At 42.3% G+C, this 17,024-nt stretch overlaps 1 protein-coding gene across 1 annotated transcript; it reads left to right on the top strand.

Moving 5' to 3' along the window:
• Positions 1–1,613: 1,613 nt before the first annotated feature.
• Positions 1,614–16,867, top strand: ACTR8 (actin related protein 8). The gene is made up of 13 exons (XM_066245994.1): positions 1,614–1,814; positions 4,600–4,770; positions 7,216–7,326; positions 8,158–8,262; positions 8,535–8,708; positions 9,193–9,286; positions 9,868–10,000; positions 11,649–11,802; positions 12,852–12,947; positions 13,422–13,562; positions 14,301–14,565; positions 15,646–15,809; positions 16,587–16,867. Exons 1-13 carry the CDS (start codon positions 1,692–1,694, stop codon positions 16,728–16,730), a joined length of 1,875 nt encoding a protein of 624 aa, XP_066102091.1. The 5' UTR covers positions 1,614–1,691; the 3' UTR covers positions 16,731–16,867.
• Positions 16,868–17,024: the final 157 nt, after the last annotated feature.

The following is a 17,024-nucleotide window of genomic DNA, read 5'->3' as shown; positions in this document are numbered from 1 at the left end:
TATATTTTTTGTATTTTTCCGAAGTTGGAAACGGGGAGGCAGTCAGACAGACTCCTGCATGCACCCAACCGGGATCCACCTGGCACACCCACCAGGGGGCGATGCTCTGCTCATCCGGGGCCATTCTAGTGCCTGAGGCAGAGGCCATGGAACCATTCTCAGCGCCCGGGCCAACTTTGCTCCAATGGAGCCTTGGCTGCGGGAGGGAAAGAGAGAGACAGAGAGGAAGGAGAGGGGGAGGGGTGGAGAAGCAGATGGGCGCTTCTCCTGTGTGCCTTGGCCGGGAATCGAACCTGGGACTCTTGCACGCCAGGCCGACGCTCTACCGCTGAGCCAACCGGCCAGGGCCTGTCCCATGAGTTTTTAATACAAGGTGTTTGGTTTGCTGCCATATATAATTGTCAGTGTATTTATAAAGCCATAACCAACAAAACTGAGCTAACAAAAGGAAGAGTTGTTAGGTGGTCTTTAAATATATGGATCTCAGTGCTATCTTGACAAATTTTAATTCTATATGGTTGTTTTGTCTTTAACACTCATCAGAATGCTAGTTACTAATTTACATTCTTTCATCAGAACAGAAGCTCTGTGGGGTTAGAGAGTTTGTCATTTTTACCCCAATACTTTGAACAGTGACAACATGTAATAGGCACTGAATATTTATTGGAAGAATGAATAATACAGATAATTCTACTCACAGTGTTTAACAGGCTTTGAAGCCAAAGTGTTGACATAAAAGCATTTTATATCCATTTATTTATAAATATTTATTCAATCCCACTTGCCAGGAAATAGGGATAGGAATGGTATCAAAGTGACATTCACTGAGATGGTAAAAGTGGGAGTAGGTTTTTTGGGAGCTGGGGTTGATGAAGAATTCTATTTTGGGGCGCTACTCTCCCTCTGGAGCACGCCCTACACCTCCCCCCAGGCACGTTTTCCTTTTTTCCTTTCCTCCCTCTCCTAAGCTCTAAGGGACTGACCCCACCAGACTTGTGACCAGGGGAGCAGCGGGCAGGCTAACCCCCTGAACCTGTTTCCGAGGTCCTCTTTTTCTCTGACTTCTCCTATATGGGCAATAAATTCTTTACTTGCTGCAGGGAAAAATACATTTTGGAAAAAAAAAATTTTCAGTTTGGACATGTCTAAAAAAAGTTTGCATTGCTTTGTCGACATCCAAGGAGAGATACCAAATATATCTATCTGGATCTGGGGGAGAGGTCCACACTGGAAATATTTGGGGTTAGCTTCATATTTAAAGCAATGAAACTGGATCAAGTCATCCAAGAAGTGTGTGAGAGGCGTCCTAGCCTCAGACAACCCTAACACCAGGGGCAGGACTAAGCAGACCAGTCAAATATGAGAACGTTTTATGGTGTTTGGGATCCAGAGGGGGCAGGTGTGACGGCGAAATGAGATACCGGTTATTGGGTGGTCCGTGGTGAACGCTCAGAACAAAAAGTGCCGGACACTGCCGGCTTGCTATGACCAGGACCTATCGCAGCACCACCCATTGACATTTAATCCACACACCTGGGCACCCGGCAACCTCGGCTCCGCCGCGGACAGCTCCGCCCTTCCATTTCCCGGGATTCTCTGCGGCGACGGCCGCCGGGAGACTGCGCTTGCGCCGGGGCTCCGCAGGGTGCCGCGCGGCCCCAACTTACTGGCTTGCGTTTCCTGTGGCCGCAATGACCCAGGCGGAGAAGGGGGACGCGGAGAACGGGAAGGAGAAGGGCGGGGAGAAGGAAAAGGAGCAGCGCGGCGTGAAGCGGCCCATCGTGCCCGCGCTGGTACCGGAGTCGCTGCAGGAGGTTAGGCGCCGAGGGCGGGGCTCGGTGAGGGCCCCGCAGCCTGGCCTCGGACTTCGGCTGTCGGGACTGGGTGGGGGAGCCTGGTGGCCGACGGCAGGCTTCGGGCCCCCACGGTGGAGGGTGGGTGGTGTTGGGGGTGCTGTCTCCCTCTCGGATCGTTTGGGCGAGGGCTGCGTCCCCAGCGACCGCTGTGCGAACCTCAGTTTCCCCGGCCTGGGAACCAGGACAGTGCTTCCCCCACCTCCCAAGTTGAGGTTTAAGTGATCGCACACAGAGCTGGAACCGGGCCTGGTTTACAGCGATTGTATCTGGATTCTTGGTAATTGATAGAGGCTCAGGTTCTTTTCTTTGTTAAGGTAATCTTAGGTAGTGGAGGTCATTGCAAGCTTAAAAGCAATGAGAAGGTCATTTGTTTAAGTACACTTTGGGTGCACGTGTGTCAAAAACATGATTAAGTAATACCAGGAAAACGTTATTGCAGTACATGGCAGGCAAAGGACCTTTATATATATCACATTACTAATAATCAGTGAAGAAAGCACCAGCATTACTATCGGAAAGTGGGCAAAGGTAAAGTAAAATTCACAACAGTGATTAACGCTCAGCATTTCTTCTTGGACATCTCTGAGGTAGGTTTCTTACTGGTAAATGTGTTAAAGATAATGCCCAGCTGGCCAGGCAGCTATAGACTATGTATATAGTGGCTGGCACATGGTTAACCCCTCAGGGTGGTTATTACTGTTGCACAGGACTCAGTTTTTCTACTTACCTAGTTCAGGAGCAGAGTGAATGGTCTGTAAGGGCTTGCTGGTTCCCACCTTCTAGGATTCCCCTACTCTGAGGGAGACGCCCACAGAGCGCTGACTGTTGGTGGATGGGGCCACCTATAGAGTATGGTGTGGGCTAGGCTAGTGCAGAGGACCATAAGGCAGTATTGGTTGGACACCACAGGTACCTCCTCCAGCCCTTCAGAGGAGGTGACATGAACTAAGTTCTGAAGGATGATTAAGAGTTAGCTGGGGGGGGGGGGGGGGAATCTCAGGGAGAGAACAGCAAGGAAGAAATCTGAGCTAAGAAGATATGAATTAGAGATCAGGATGTCTGGAATTAAGGGAGAGAAGGGAGCAAGGAATGTGACTGAAAATGGTAGCAATGGCCATATCATGATCGTCAGATAAGCCAAAAAGTCTGGCTGGCCACTTCTGAAGGCAATGGAGAACTCTGGAAGAGCTAGCCAGACTCTGAACATTGAACATTGTGATTTACTCGTGTAATCTTCACAATTACTCAATGAAATAGGTGCTGCATCCAGAACAAGGAAGAGGCACAGTCTGAATTTGAAGCCAGTTCTCTGAATCCAGAGCCTGGGTCCATAACAACCACTTGAGCAACGTTTCCTTAACTTTAGTTATTTGTATAACATCCTTTGGTTTTCCCATGTCCTCTGTGGCATCTGTATGATTAACTATCTCATCTTAAACAATAATATCCAAGAAATGGTATGAGGGATATACTGACCATAAAGGAGGTGGCTCTAGAATAAGGCTAGAGCAGTAGGCAGATTCTTGATCTTGTAGGTCTGGACTTTATCTGTTGGCAGGGTATGGAAATGTTGTTTTAAATGGAAACATGCCAAGAAGACACAACTGTAGCTTCAAGAGCAGTGTAGAGCAGGTGCAAGCTAATGAGTCAGATTGAAGTGGCAGTTATTCATGTTGTTAAAGGGATTGTCAGAGTTCCTTTCATTTCCCCCACTCCCTACTGAAACTGGATCCCTCAACAGGTTTACATGGTTCAGGTTCCCCAAGTGATTCATATTGTATTCTTCCCCCTTCAGAATTCTAATCTAAAACAGTTATCATCTCAGAGTAAAGTTTAGAGTCATCCACGACCCTGATTTGCATCACTATATCAGTCCTTGTTCATCATCTCACAAGAATAGATTATGAAATGCAGCAAAGTTTTCTGATTTGTGAAGATAGAATTGTGAACTCTGGCTTTTCAACCCAAGACTCTTGCCAGATTAGGTTAATAGCACAGAATCAACAAGGGTAAAGTGTTTAAGAAAGTAGCCAAAATACAGTTTGTGTACACACTTGGAAGTAGTTGATGCATTAAGCCTTACTTTCCAATATTACAAAATAATAATTCTATCCTTACATTAATTTCTTTTGTTACCTGTTCAGCCAGTAGGTTTAAACCTGAGTGGTCATACTAGTTACCTGAGGAGCTTTTGAAAATTGCAGATTCCTAGGCTCTCTCCCTGAAGATTCTGATTTACAAAATTTGTAGTGAAAGCTTAGGGTCAATTTTTATTTTTTTACAAGCATCTTTAGGTGATTCAGATTTGGGGAAGCCAGCATTTCACTAGTTATAGTATTTCCTACCCTCCTATTCCTTGTTTAACTGGTTTCCCTAGTAAATGGAAAGTTCTCTGATTTTGGGGACTTTGACACCATAGTACCCGTTGTGCCTGGCACAGAAGTGCCCAGTAGTTAATATGCATTGGATAATTATGGTTCTTTGCATTTAAACAGTTATATGTTGGGCTATGTCCAGTGAGTTGAATCCTGGGAACGTAGAGCTGTAAAATGAGTTTGTGTTCAGGTAGAGAGCAGTAATTGGATGCTTCTCAGAGAACTCCCTTTACAAATTATTTTGATACCTTTCAGTGTGATGACCATCCCAGGAAACTAACTTCTTAGTCTATCCTGTTAACTATATGTTATTTAATTTGTTACCTGTATATTACTAAGGTCACACTCCTATATTTTTATATTTGCAGCAAATCCAGAGCAACTTCATTGTTGTCATACATCCAGGTTCAACAACTTTAAGGATTGGTCGAGCCACAGACACACTTCCTGCCAGCATTCCTCATGTCATTGCACGAAGACACAAACAACAAGGGCAGCCCTTATATAAAGACAACTGGCTTCTACGGGAGGGATTAAACGTAAGTCAGAAATGGAGGACCTGGAGAGAAAGCCCAAGGTTGTTTCCTTGGGAAGGCTTAGACATTCAAGTATATGCAATAATCCTGAATAAACATCTTTATAGCTTTGTGTTTTAAAATAATAGCATCATTCAGGTTTACAAATATCACTTTTCATCTGAGCTAGCAATTTTAGATAGTAAAGAAATAATGCCCTGGCCGGTTGGCTCAGTGGTAGAGCATCAGCCCGGCGTGTGGAAGTCCTGGGTTCGATTTCCAGTCAGGGCACACAGGAGAAGCACCTATCTGCTTCTCCACCCTTCCCCCTGTCCTTTCTCTATCTCTGTCTTCCCCTCCTGCAGCCAAGGCTCCATTGGAGCAAAGTTGGCCTGGGCGCTGAGGATGGCTCCATGGCTTCAGCCTCAGGCGCTAGAATGGCTCAGGTTACAATGGAGCAATGCCCCAGATGGGCAAAGCATCGCCCCCTAGTGATCATGCCAGGTGAATCCTGGTCAGGCGCATGCTTGAGTCTGTCTCTCCCTGCTTCTCACTACAGAAAAAAATACAGAAAAGAAAAAAAAGAAATGATTATTAAAAAAGTAAATTTGAATTTTTTAATTCATCAGGATGAATTGGGTATTGATGAAAGTGATCTTTACTGGAAAATACAGAATGATCACTCACTTAAAATGAAGAATTCAGGTCTCTATTAACTGACTGCCATATTTTCTCTTCTAGATAGAGTTTAAAATGAAATCATGCCCTGACCGGGTAGTTCAATTTGTTAGAACATCATCTCTGATACACATCCCCAGTTAGGGCACAGACAGGAATCAACCAATGAATGCATAAATAAGTTTAACAACAAATTGATGTTTCTCTCTATATATCTCTTTTTCTCCCTTCCTCTCTCTCTAAAATTAGTCAATACAATTAAAAATAATAAGTAAAGTGAGCTTGACCTGTGGTGGCGCAGTGGGATAAAGCGTCGACCTGGAACACTGAGGTTGCCGGTTCGAAACCTTGGGCTTGCCTGGTCAAGGCACATATGGGAGTTGATGCTTCCTGCTCCTCCCCCTTCTCTCTCTCTCTCTCTCTCTCTCTCTCTTCTCTCTCTCTAAAAATCAATAAATAAAATATTTAAAAAAGTAAGTAAAGTGAACTTATATTTTCAGTTCATAAGCAAATTGAATTCCTACAGGAAGCACTTAACTACAAAATTAAGTCAAAGGCAAAAAAGTGTATGTCCTTACAGTATACTTTTTTTTTTCCCTTACAATATACTTTTCTCTCATTTTACAAATGGTAATTATCAGGAAAATATTCTATGATTGGTGTTAAATATGTACATTACATTGTTAGCCACTTTTAAATTTTAAATCAAGGAGAGTTTAAGTAACTTGCAGTTTCTGTAATTCTGATAGCACAGCTTAGGGTTCTACTTTTTAGTATAACTTGATAAAAGAATCTAAAATCCACATGTATCTTTGAATCTTAATAATTCTACTTTAGAAAAAAAGTGAAAAAAATAACATTTCTATAAAAATAATTTATGACTATGTTCTTTTTTTTTTTTTTTTTTTTAGGTAAGTGGAGGAGAGATAGTGAGGCAGACTCCCACATGCACTGGGATCCTCCCACCAACCCCATCTGGAACCAGTGCTCGAGTATGGAGCTATTCTTAGTGCCTGAGGCTGTCATGCTCCCATCGCCCTGGGGCCATGCTCCATCCAATTGAGTCATTGGCCGTGGGAGGGGTTGGGAGGGGGGAGAAGTAAATGGTCACTTCTCATGTGTGCCCTGACTGGGGATTGAACCCGGGACATCCATATGCTGGACCAACGCTGTATCCATTGAGCCACTGGCCAGGGTTGTATGTGCTTTTTAAAAGAATTTGATTGATTGATTTTAGAGAGAGATAGAAAAAGGGGGAGAGAGAGAAATATCAATTTGTCTTTCCACTTATTTATGCATTCATTGGTTGATTCTTGTGTTTGCCCTAGAGGTTGAACCCACAACCTTGGTGGATCAGGACAATACTCTAACCAACTGAGCTACACAGCCAGGGCTATGATATGTTTTTTATGGTAACACAGTAACTGGTATACTTGTTAATTAAGCAAAACAACAGATGAAAGAGTATAATACTGCTATAAAATGATAAACATGAAATGGCATTAACAGGAGAGCGTCTCTGAGATACTCTGTAAATGTAAAAGTGACTGCTCTGCTTAGTGCTGTGAAGTTCTTTATCAATTCAAGGTTACAGATTTTTGCAAATAGTTGGTTTATGTTGAGGGATCTTTAATGACTGAATTCTGAAGATTAATGCATATGAGATTAAGGAAACACTACTTGTTGACAAGGGAGCATTTCCCATTCCTGCGTTAAATTAGTAGTTCTCCAGATTGCCTTCTCTATCACTGAGTCCTTTGTACTGCTCATCTTTCATTCTTTTTTCCCTAGAAACCTGAAAGTAATGAACAAAGACAAAATGGTCTTAAAATGGTGGATCAAGCAATATGGTCTAAAAAGATGTCAAATGGTACAAGACGAATTCCTGTGTCCCCTGAACAGGTTTGATTTCAATTTTTCAGATTTATTCTTTTAGCACAGCTATTATATCATAATACATTTACTGACTACCTATTTCATTATGCAAATGCAAGATGGGATTTCCTTTAAAAAGGAAATAAAACCATCCTTGCTAGTAGCTCAGTAGGTTAGAACATTGTCCTGATGAGCCAAGGTTGTGGGTTCAAGTTCCAGTAAGAGCACATACAAGAATCAACCAATGAATACATAAATGGCTGGAGCACAAATCAGTGTTTCTCTCTCTTTCTCTCCCTGCTCCGCTCTCTAATATCAATAAATAAAAATTCAAAAAGATAAGAAAAACTATTCATAACCACCTATGAAATACCTGAATCAGTGTCACAAATGCTTAGGCAAGACAAAAATTTATAAAGTGGTGTTTCTTACCACAAGTTGATAAAATTTACAGTTCACCTGAGATTCTTAAGGATAGAATTCCAGGACCTTGGTGGGAAGCTGTATTCTTAGCACATTTGTTATTTTAATGTGATAAACTAATACAAGTAAGAGTGTTTATGAGTCAGTATGGTATATAAATTTATATTCAATTATAGAGTGCATTATTTTTGGACTGGCTGTGAATCGCAGTCTAGGTATTAAAAATCACAGGAAAAATCAGGATTTTGGAAAAGGGCAAGAGAATCATTTTTTTACCAGTCAGTATTTTCCCAAGTATCTTGGGTTTGTGGTAAAAGTTTGCCACTTTTTCTAGTCAGTATGGGAGAGGAGGAAAGAGGACTCATACTACACTCACCCCCCCTTTTTTTTACCTTGCATAAATTCAGAGAATTTGTGAATTTTTTTTTGTTTCAGGCACGCTCCTACAACAAGCAGATGCGACCTGCAATTTTAGATCACTGTTCTGGAAATAAGTGGACAAGCACATCTCATCACCCTGAGTTTTTGGTAGGAGAAGAGGTAAGAAACTTCTTTTACAATGAAATGGAAGAAAACCTGATTCTAATGCTAAAATTCATTTACTTTGCCGTCCAGTTAGAGTTTCCTAGCATTCTGTAATCCTATGTTGAGGACCAGATAGTCATACTGGCTCCTGAAGTGTTAGATACTCCACCATCTCACATTTAGAACAGCAAGTATTGATAATTTCTAGCCTTAGAATTGTGAATATGAATCCAGAAAATCCTGAGAGAAGAGTTTTAACAATATGTTCCTCTCCCCATCTTTTTTAGGCCTTGTATGTTAATCCATTGGACTGTTACAATATTCACTGGCCAATTAGAAGAGGTCAGTTAAATATTCACCCAGGAGCTGGGGGCTCCCTTACAGCCGTTCTGGCAGATATTGAAGTAATATGGTCTCATGCAATACAAAAGTACTTGGAAATTCCATTGAAAGATTTAAAGGTGAGCTCAGATTCCCAATTACTTGGATTGTCTTTAAGATTCTTGATCCATACAAGTATACAGTCCTGAGTTGTTTGTAATACAGTATCCTTGAAGCATTCTCGACCTTGGGTGTTGAGGATATCTTTTTTTCACTGAATTCTCCTTTAATGATTTCTCTTTTTCTTACTGTGTTTGTTTGGTGTCTCTCCATGGCTCTGCAGGCAGCAAACTTGCTCATGTTTATGCCTTCCTTCTGGACCTTTTCAGACACATCAGTTTTTTTATTTTTCATTTCACAAGTGTTAAATAACTAAAAGAAAAAAAAAATGTCAACATTTTCTGTTTTTTCATAAACCCCCAAAGATAGAGAATTTTGACCTTTTGTTGTGGGCCTCTAACCATTGCTCCTACTGCTTTAGAGAGAATCCTCTCTAAAGGCAAGTGTTGTGAAGTTTATTTTGACCTGACTTCAGTGTTAACCATTTCTTTGTTCTTCTTTTAGTATTATAGATGTATCTTGTTAATTCCTGATATTTATAATAAACAACATGTGAAGGAGTTAGTGAATATGATCCTAATGAAGATGGGTTTTTCAGGTATGTCTGATACTCCAATGAAACCTTGAAATTTTTTTTCAAGGTTTCAAAAGAATTTTTTTTTTTTTTATTGACAGACTTAATCCAGTTCACTGCTTTATTTATTTACTTACTTTTAAGTGTGAGGGGGAAGATAGTGAGACAGACTCCCATATGTGCTCCAACCAGGATACATCCAGCAATCCCTGTCTGGGACCAATGCTTGAATCAACCAAGCTATTTTTAGCACCTGAGGCTGACGCACACACCAACCGAGCTATCCTCAGCACCCAGGTCCGAACCAATTGAGACACCGGATGCAGGAAGAAAAGAGGGAGAGAAAAGGGAGGGGGAGAGAAGGAGACGGTTGCTTCTCTTGTGTGCCCTGCCTGGGAGTTAGTCCTGGGATGTCCCTGTGCCAGGTAGATGCTCTGTCAACTGAGCCAACTGGCCAGGGCCAACACTGCTTTATTGAAATTCTTATTTGAGAGGGTCAGCAGTGATTGAGTATTTGCTCTGAGGTTCCTAGACTTGAGTTTATTATTTGTCTTAGGAGTGTTACTGCTCCCCAGCTGACTGCTCCTCTACCTTTGGTTTTTTAGGGATTGTGGTCCATCAGGAGTCTGTGTGTGCCACTTTTGGAAGTGGTTTAAGCAGCACATGTATTGTAGATGTTGGGGACCAGAAGACAAGTGTATGCTGTGTGGAGGATGGAGTCTCTCATCGGAATACTCGGTAAGGGACTTGGGAGGTAGCATTCCCCATCCTTCTTCCTTCACAACCTGTTCAACTATAAAGTATCACAAGTTAGAAAGAAATTATTTATAAGGAATTATCTATTCAAATTTTGCATAGGAAAACCAGCAAGATTATGGAAGTGCAAATTCTAGCAAGGCTATAAACAACTGATTTTACCCTTTCTTTTTGGAGCTCTTAAATATAAGTTCACATCAGCAGCTCCTGAAAGTGCTAGTGTGTGCTGTGCTGTCCACAGAGGAGTGTATAGGTTAGCTGTGTCTTTTGCTTTGTTCTGGCCCAGAGATACCAATTACAACAAAGCTTGATATAGGCAAGTCGTGTAGGAGAAAATAGGTTTTCAGGTTTGAGTTCTCTAGCTAGCTAGCAATTTAAATATTTGCTCTTCTTGTCATAAATGGTGTTCTGTGGGTAATTTTATGGTGGTCACGTCCTTTCCTGTGTCATCACTGATAAAAGAGGTGATAAAATGACTATCAGGAGCAAGTTTGCTGCTTGTTCTCATTGGAACCAGCCCAACACAGGTAAGCACACTTAGGTAGCGCACACACATATGTACTCTTTGCAGCATTTTGTGCTCTCAGGATGGCTTATTAAGGATACTGTAATTCTTGTCCCTTATACAAGGTCCAGTTTGAATCTCAAGTATAGAAACAAATTTAAAAGAGGTCTCCGCTCTGGCACATTGGCTGAGTGGATAGAGAGTTGGCCCAGCATGTGGACATCCCAGGTTTGATCCTCAGTCAGGGCACACATGAAAAACAACCATGTGCTTCTCTTCTCCCTCTCCCCCTTCTCTCTCTCTTACCCTCTTGCAGCCAGTGGCTCAGTTGCTTCAAGCTTTGGCCCCAGGCACTGAGGATAGCCCATTGGTCTTAGCATCAGCCTCAGATGCCGAGAATAGCTCAATTGATTCAAGCATTGGCCCCAGAGGGAGGTTGTAGATGGATCCCGGCTGTGGCGCATGCAGGAGTCTGTCTATCTTTCTTCCTCTCACTTAAAAAAATAATAATAAAACAAAAAAATAAAAGAGGTCCCAAGAAATCCATGAGAAAAGTTATTCTGTTGTCTCCAACCCCAAGTTATAATATATTCTAAAACCCAGTATGAGTTATTTTGGTTCATCCATTGTCTATATCATCTAGTGCCAGCAGTTCACAAGGTATGGTGAAAATACTGGATTCAGGTCTCCAACCAGTCCAATACTGTAGCAATGGTCTTTCCAAATCATAGATACCTTCAGTTAGTGGGTAATGTCCTCTCAGATTTTCTCTATAAATTTGTCTTATGGTGTCACCTTTATATCATATACCTAGGGAATATACATAGGCCAACAACTGTCAAATGGTAAACATATTAACTTGGAAATGAGCTAGATGTAATAGTGTTCTCTGTTTCTTGAATACTGTTTGCAAATAGCATGACTGCTTCTAGGTGCCCTACCTCTAGTTTATTCAAGAGTTCCCTTTCTCCCTCCCATCATCCATCTGTTCTTTCATCCTTTAATTTATTCCTACAACAAACATTTTTTTTAAACTTACTGTTCCACCGTGCCTAATTGAGTTTTTGAACCCTCCTTTGCACCTTAACTGACAGCTTACTTATCTGCCTTTTCTCTTAACTCTAGACTTTGTCTGGCATATGGAGGATCTGATGTATCGAGATGTTTCTACTGGCTGATGCAGCGAGCGGGATTCCCTTACAGAGAATGCCAGTTAACAAATAAAATGGATTGCCTTCTTCTGCAGCACCTTAAAGAAACTTTTTGTCATTTAGACCAGGTGGGAGCTAAATCAAAATTCATCATTTTGTTTTTAGGAAAAATTTAACAATATCATGCTACCCTTTTAATTTAATCTGATAAAGCCTTGAAGCTGAAGGCCTTAAGCAGTGAGGGTTTCGGTAAGGCTCGAGCTGTGGCCATGTGTCTCTGGCTCTGGGAAACAGCTTGTTTTTTAAGAGCGTTTTGCAAATCTCTCTTTTATAAGCTCTGGGATCATTCTGATAAAGGTTGAAGATAAACCTTGAGGTGCCATTTAATAAAGTGGCACCCTTTGAAGCACTTTTTTAGTACTGTGAACAATCAACATTTAATCATTGCTCTATATGGATTACCACTTTTATATATTCTGTTTTACATCTTTTTTTTTCACCTTTACACATAGTAGAATTCTGAATTTAAAAGTTTGAGAAAGCCGTGTTCAGCTGGCTCAGTGAATAGAATGTCAGCCTGGCAAATGGACATCCTGGGTATGGATGTCCTGGGTTCAATTTTAGGTCAGGGCACACAGGAGAAGCAGCCATCTGATTCTCTCCCCCTCCCTCACCCACTTCTCTCCCTCTTCCCCTCCCATAGCCAGTGGCTTGATTGGTTTGAGCATTGGCCCCAGGCGCTGAGGATAAATTGTTAGTTCAAGTATTAGCCTCAGGCACTGAAAACAGCTTGGTAGATTCAAGCATTGGCCCTAGAGGGGTTTGCCAGGTGAGTCCTGTTCGTGGTGTGTGCAGAAGTCTGTCTCACTATCTCCCCTTCTCTCACTTACAAAAAAAAAAAAAAAAATCAGAAATATAAGACTAGGTAACATTCCTCAGTTATTGAGAACATTTGCTTATTGATTTGGGTCATTATAAAAAATGCAGATGGTGAGAATTTCACAAATGTTAAAAAAAAATTATCATTAAACTCATATTAAGTTCCAATGGGTGAGGTAGAGAATTGTAGGGCAGCCTTTCATAGGTGAGATTTAGATGGTAGGGAGGCTTAATTGTAATTCGAGGAGTTTACGTGCACTTTTACTGATTCACTGACAGCATCTTTCCCTGGAATCAGGACATCTCTGGGCTTCAGGACCATGAGTTTCAGATTCGACATCCAGACTCCCCTGCCCTGCTTTACCAATTTCGGTTAGGAGATGAGAAACTCCAGGTAACATGTGGGTGTATATTTTTATGGGTAGAAAGAAGGCCAGAGAGGCTTATTCAGACTGAGAGAATATTGTTGGAAACCTCACGAACTCAGAATGAGAACTAATAGGTTAATCACTAAGCCTAATGAAAACAGATCTGAGAACCATCTTTTTAATTAGCCACTATCTATGTGATTAGTCATTTACAAAGGGAGGCACCATTCTTATTAGATAATTATGAAATAGATTACGAGGTACTTTACGTTTGCTGTGAGGTTCTCTGGTGTCATATCACCTGTTCAGGTGGATGGTAGGTGAGTTTTCTGGCCTATCTGCATTGAAGAAAGAATGCTACTCCCAAAAAGGAACACTACACTGGAGAGCTGCTGGGATCCAACATGCCAGCTTTGTTTTTTGTCAAAACAAAATTTAATGGGTCAGTTTCTTGAAGAGGCAGTCTCCTCAGCTGGTCATTCCTCTCCTTCCATGCGCAGGCTCCAATGGCTTTGTTTTATCCGGCAACTTTTGGAATCGTGGGACAAAAAATGACAACTCTGCAGCACAGATCCCAGGGTGACCCTGAGGATCCTCATGATGAACATTACCTGCTGGCCACACAGAGCAAGCAAGAACAGGTGCGCAGTGATCCTGGTGTGAGAGGAGACACTTTTGTCCCTGCAGGAAAAGTTTGCCCCTAATTAATGGGTCATCGCAGTCACTGCCAGAGTAAATATTTATCCAGAGTAAATATTTTCAGTAAAATCTCACCTACTTAATTATAATGTATCTAAAGTGTGTGGCATATGCAAAGACCTAAATTCCTTTGTCCAAAGCAGATCCCAGTAATAGGATGTCTGATGCAAGGGCACAAATTAAAGCTATTATCTGCTAATGAAAAGCAGCTCATGGTGGAGAGAAGAGGGTTATAAGCCTTTTCTAGTCTTCATTCTTATCCCAAAGGTGAACACAAGGTGGTTAGAAAAGGTCTGAAAGTAAGGATTCCATAACAGTCACTGGCCTAAGAAATTCCACTGAAATTCTCCACTTAAAGGCTCAGTTTAAGGGGAGAACAGTTTGTTTACATTGATATCTCAACTTTAAATCTCAACCTGTAACAGTATGGTTCTGAGACATGTCCTGCCCGCCAGTGACTGCTTCAGAATGATCATAATACATCCTCTTCTTCTGTACATACCTTACTCACAGGTGGTTGGTTGTATACTCTGGTGTATTTCCTCTGAAACCAAGCAACAGGCCTTTGTTTATAGGAGTGTATAGTTGGGGTGTGAGGGGGGATAAATCTAGCTGTAGGACATCAAGGTTTCTGTCATAATCATATCACCTACTTGATTGTCCTTTTCACTTATTTAAAGTCTGCGAAAGCTACTGCTGACCGAAAGTCTGCACCCAAACCCATTGGATTTGAAGGGGATCTTCGTGGGCAGTCCTCTGATCTTCCAGAACGACTCCATTCCCAGGAAGTGGACTTGGGATCCTCCCAGGGAGACTGTCTGATGGCTGGCAATGACTCTGAGGAGGCCCTCACTGCGCTGATGTCCAGGAAGACGGCCGTTTCATTGTTTGAAGGGAAGGCCTTGGGCCTGGATAAAGCCATCCTTCATAGCATAGACTGCTGTTGTAAGCACATTTGGGGAAGCCAGAAGATAGCAAATGAACTGTGCAATCTAGGGTATCATTGTGCAGTGTCGCATAGCATAGTCATTCAGAAACTATTGAGCACCTACCTTGTATTGTTGGATGTGGGGAACTGGTTCCTGGCCTTGTTGGAGCAGACCAAAATAAGGCAAATTATCACACAAACTCTGGCTGATTGACTCAGTGATAGAGCATTGGCCTGACATGTGGAAGTCCCTGGTTCAATTCCCAGTCAGGGCACACAGGAGAAGCGACCGTCTGCTTCTCCATTCCTCCCTCTCTCACTTCTGTGTGTGTGTCTCTCTCTCTATCTCTCTCTTTCTCTTCGCCTGCCCTCCTGTGCAACAATGGCTCAATTAGTTTGAGCAAATTGGCCCTGGGTGCTGAGGATGGCTCCATGGCCTCGGCCTCAGGTGTTAAAATAGCTCGGTTGCCAAGCAACAGAGCAGCAGCCCCAGATGGGCAGAGCATTGCCCTGTAGAGCTTGCTGGGTGGACCCGTGGGGGTGGGGGACATATGGGAGTCTGTCTCTCTGCCTCCCTGCCTCTCAATTAAAAAACAGTTGTCGCACAAATGTGAAATTAAAACTGTGGCAGGTACAACAAAATTGAACTAAGCAGTGCTGACTGAGGGCATCTGATTGACAACTATAATGAGGGATTTTTACTCCCATTGGGGAAGGTGTAGAGGTTGGGAGTCAGGAAAGGCTTTCTTGAGGAAAAGCCACTTGGAGGGGTAGGTGGTTAGCCAGTCACAGATAGGTGGCATTCAGGCTGAGGAATAAGCCTGTGTGAGGGCCATGGGGTGTGACGATGAGGCCAGAAGGTGAGTGCATGCCCCAGACCCCCTCAGAGGTTGTGGTCATGCTGCGAGTAGCAGGGTGGGGCAGCAACATGCTCACTTTCGCGGTTGGCAAGGTTCCCCTGGCTGCATTGTTGAGGAGGGGTTGGAGAGATCCTTGAGAAGGCTCTTGCGGTTATCCAAGCAAGAGGTGATGGTGGCTTGGCCTAGGGTGGTGGTGCTTATGGAGAAAAAGTGAAAGGGCTATCACTGTCTTCGCAGCATCTGATGATACCAAAAAGAAGATGTACAGCTCCATCCTGGTGGTGGGAGGTGGTTTGATGTTTCATAAAGCACAAGAATTTCTGCAGCACAGAATTCTCAACAAAATGCCACCTTCCTTTAGACGAATTATTGAAAATGTGGAAGTGATCACAAGGCCCAAGGTATGTTATTTGTTGTGCAAGTTGGACTGTATGCAAATGAAACCAGTATTGATTATTTCTAATTCTAATGTATGTGGACAAATAAAATCTTGGAAGTCATAGGCTTGTGTCTGGGGTTCTTGAGGGATAGGGCAGTGGAAATACTTAGAGCAGGTCACAGATTTGAGGAAAGGAGCTCTGGATAAGAGGATTGTATTTTTTGGGTTTTAGTCCCTGCTCTGCTCTCCAAAACTACCAGGAATGACTCTGCCTTTGTAGAAGGGCAGGAGGGCAAGAAGAAAACTGACTGGTGTCACCCTGTCATCAAGAACAACTCCATTGTTATCTCTTTCATATTAAGGATCTGCTGCTGGTCCCTGGACCAGGTGATCTTTAAGTATCTTTAGGCTGGAACTATCTTAAAATATAAACCTAGAAATTTAGAAACAGATTGTGCCCATATTTCATTATATCTCATTGATAATCCTGGGAATGTGCTTAATTTTAATCCTGAGAGAGAGATTGTGGGATATATTTATTCTCAAAATTCAAAGTAAGTTATTTCTGCACATATGTTCTGTCTTGAGGGCTGTTTGTGGAATAATAGTGAATAGTAGCAGCTTCAGTAATAAAAATGAAAAAGTTCCAGTCACTCGAAACAGACAGCTATAGCTCATGGGTCCTTAATGCAGGTTGAAATCTGGCTTATTAGTTTTGTCCATCCCCAAATTAAATAAATGATTGTGTACTTTGTGCGTCTTACCTGCTTGTGCTGATAGACCTCTGTCACTGTCCTAGGACATGGATCCCCGGCTGATTGCATGGAAAGGGGGCGCAGTGCTGGCCTGTTTGGATACAACACAGGAACTGTGGATCTATCAGCGAGAATGGCAGCGCTTTGGTGTCCGCATGTTACGAGAGCGAGCTGCCTTTGTGTGGTGAAATGGCCAGGGAAAGTCACTCTTGAAGACCCAAACAGGCCTCTTAGTATAAAAGACTTACAGAATATGTATTGTTTTATTTATTGACCTAGATGCTTCAGTTTTGTGGAAAATAAATTTTAATTTTCATGTTGTGGACACGATGTTGGTGTGGAATTTTAAGCTGTTTCCATAATCAAGGCATTTGAAAATAAATGCGGTGAGTTCTCCCGCCCCATGTCAGAGTCTCAGAAGCTCCCCAGTAGTATAAAATGCTTGGGCAGTTATCAAGTGGTGAATTTGCTTAAGTTTTCTG

This window comes from Saccopteryx bilineata, chromosome 10 (genome assembly GCF_036850765.1).
Source record: "Saccopteryx bilineata isolate mSacBil1 chromosome 10, mSacBil1_pri_phased_curated, whole genome shotgun sequence".
Classification (NCBI taxonomy): domain Eukaryota; kingdom Metazoa; phylum Chordata; class Mammalia; order Chiroptera; family Emballonuridae; genus Saccopteryx; species Saccopteryx bilineata.
This window is presented reverse-complemented; position numbering and strand designations above follow the sequence as displayed.

Excerpts from the sequence above, each read along its gene's own strand:
- ACTR8 (XM_066245994.1), top strand. The coding sequence starts at position 1,692 with ATGACCCAGGCGGAGAAGGGGGACGCGGAGAACGGGAAGGAGAAGGGC. Across the intron at positions 12,948-13,421 it reads TAGGAGATGAGAAACTCCAG|GCTCCAATGGCTTTGTTTTA; the intron begins GTAACATGTGGG and ends TTCCATGCGCAG. Across the intron at positions 13,563-14,300 it reads CACAGAGCAAGCAAGAACAG|TCTGCGAAAGCTACTGCTGA; the intron begins GTGCGCAGTGAT and ends ACTTATTTAAAG.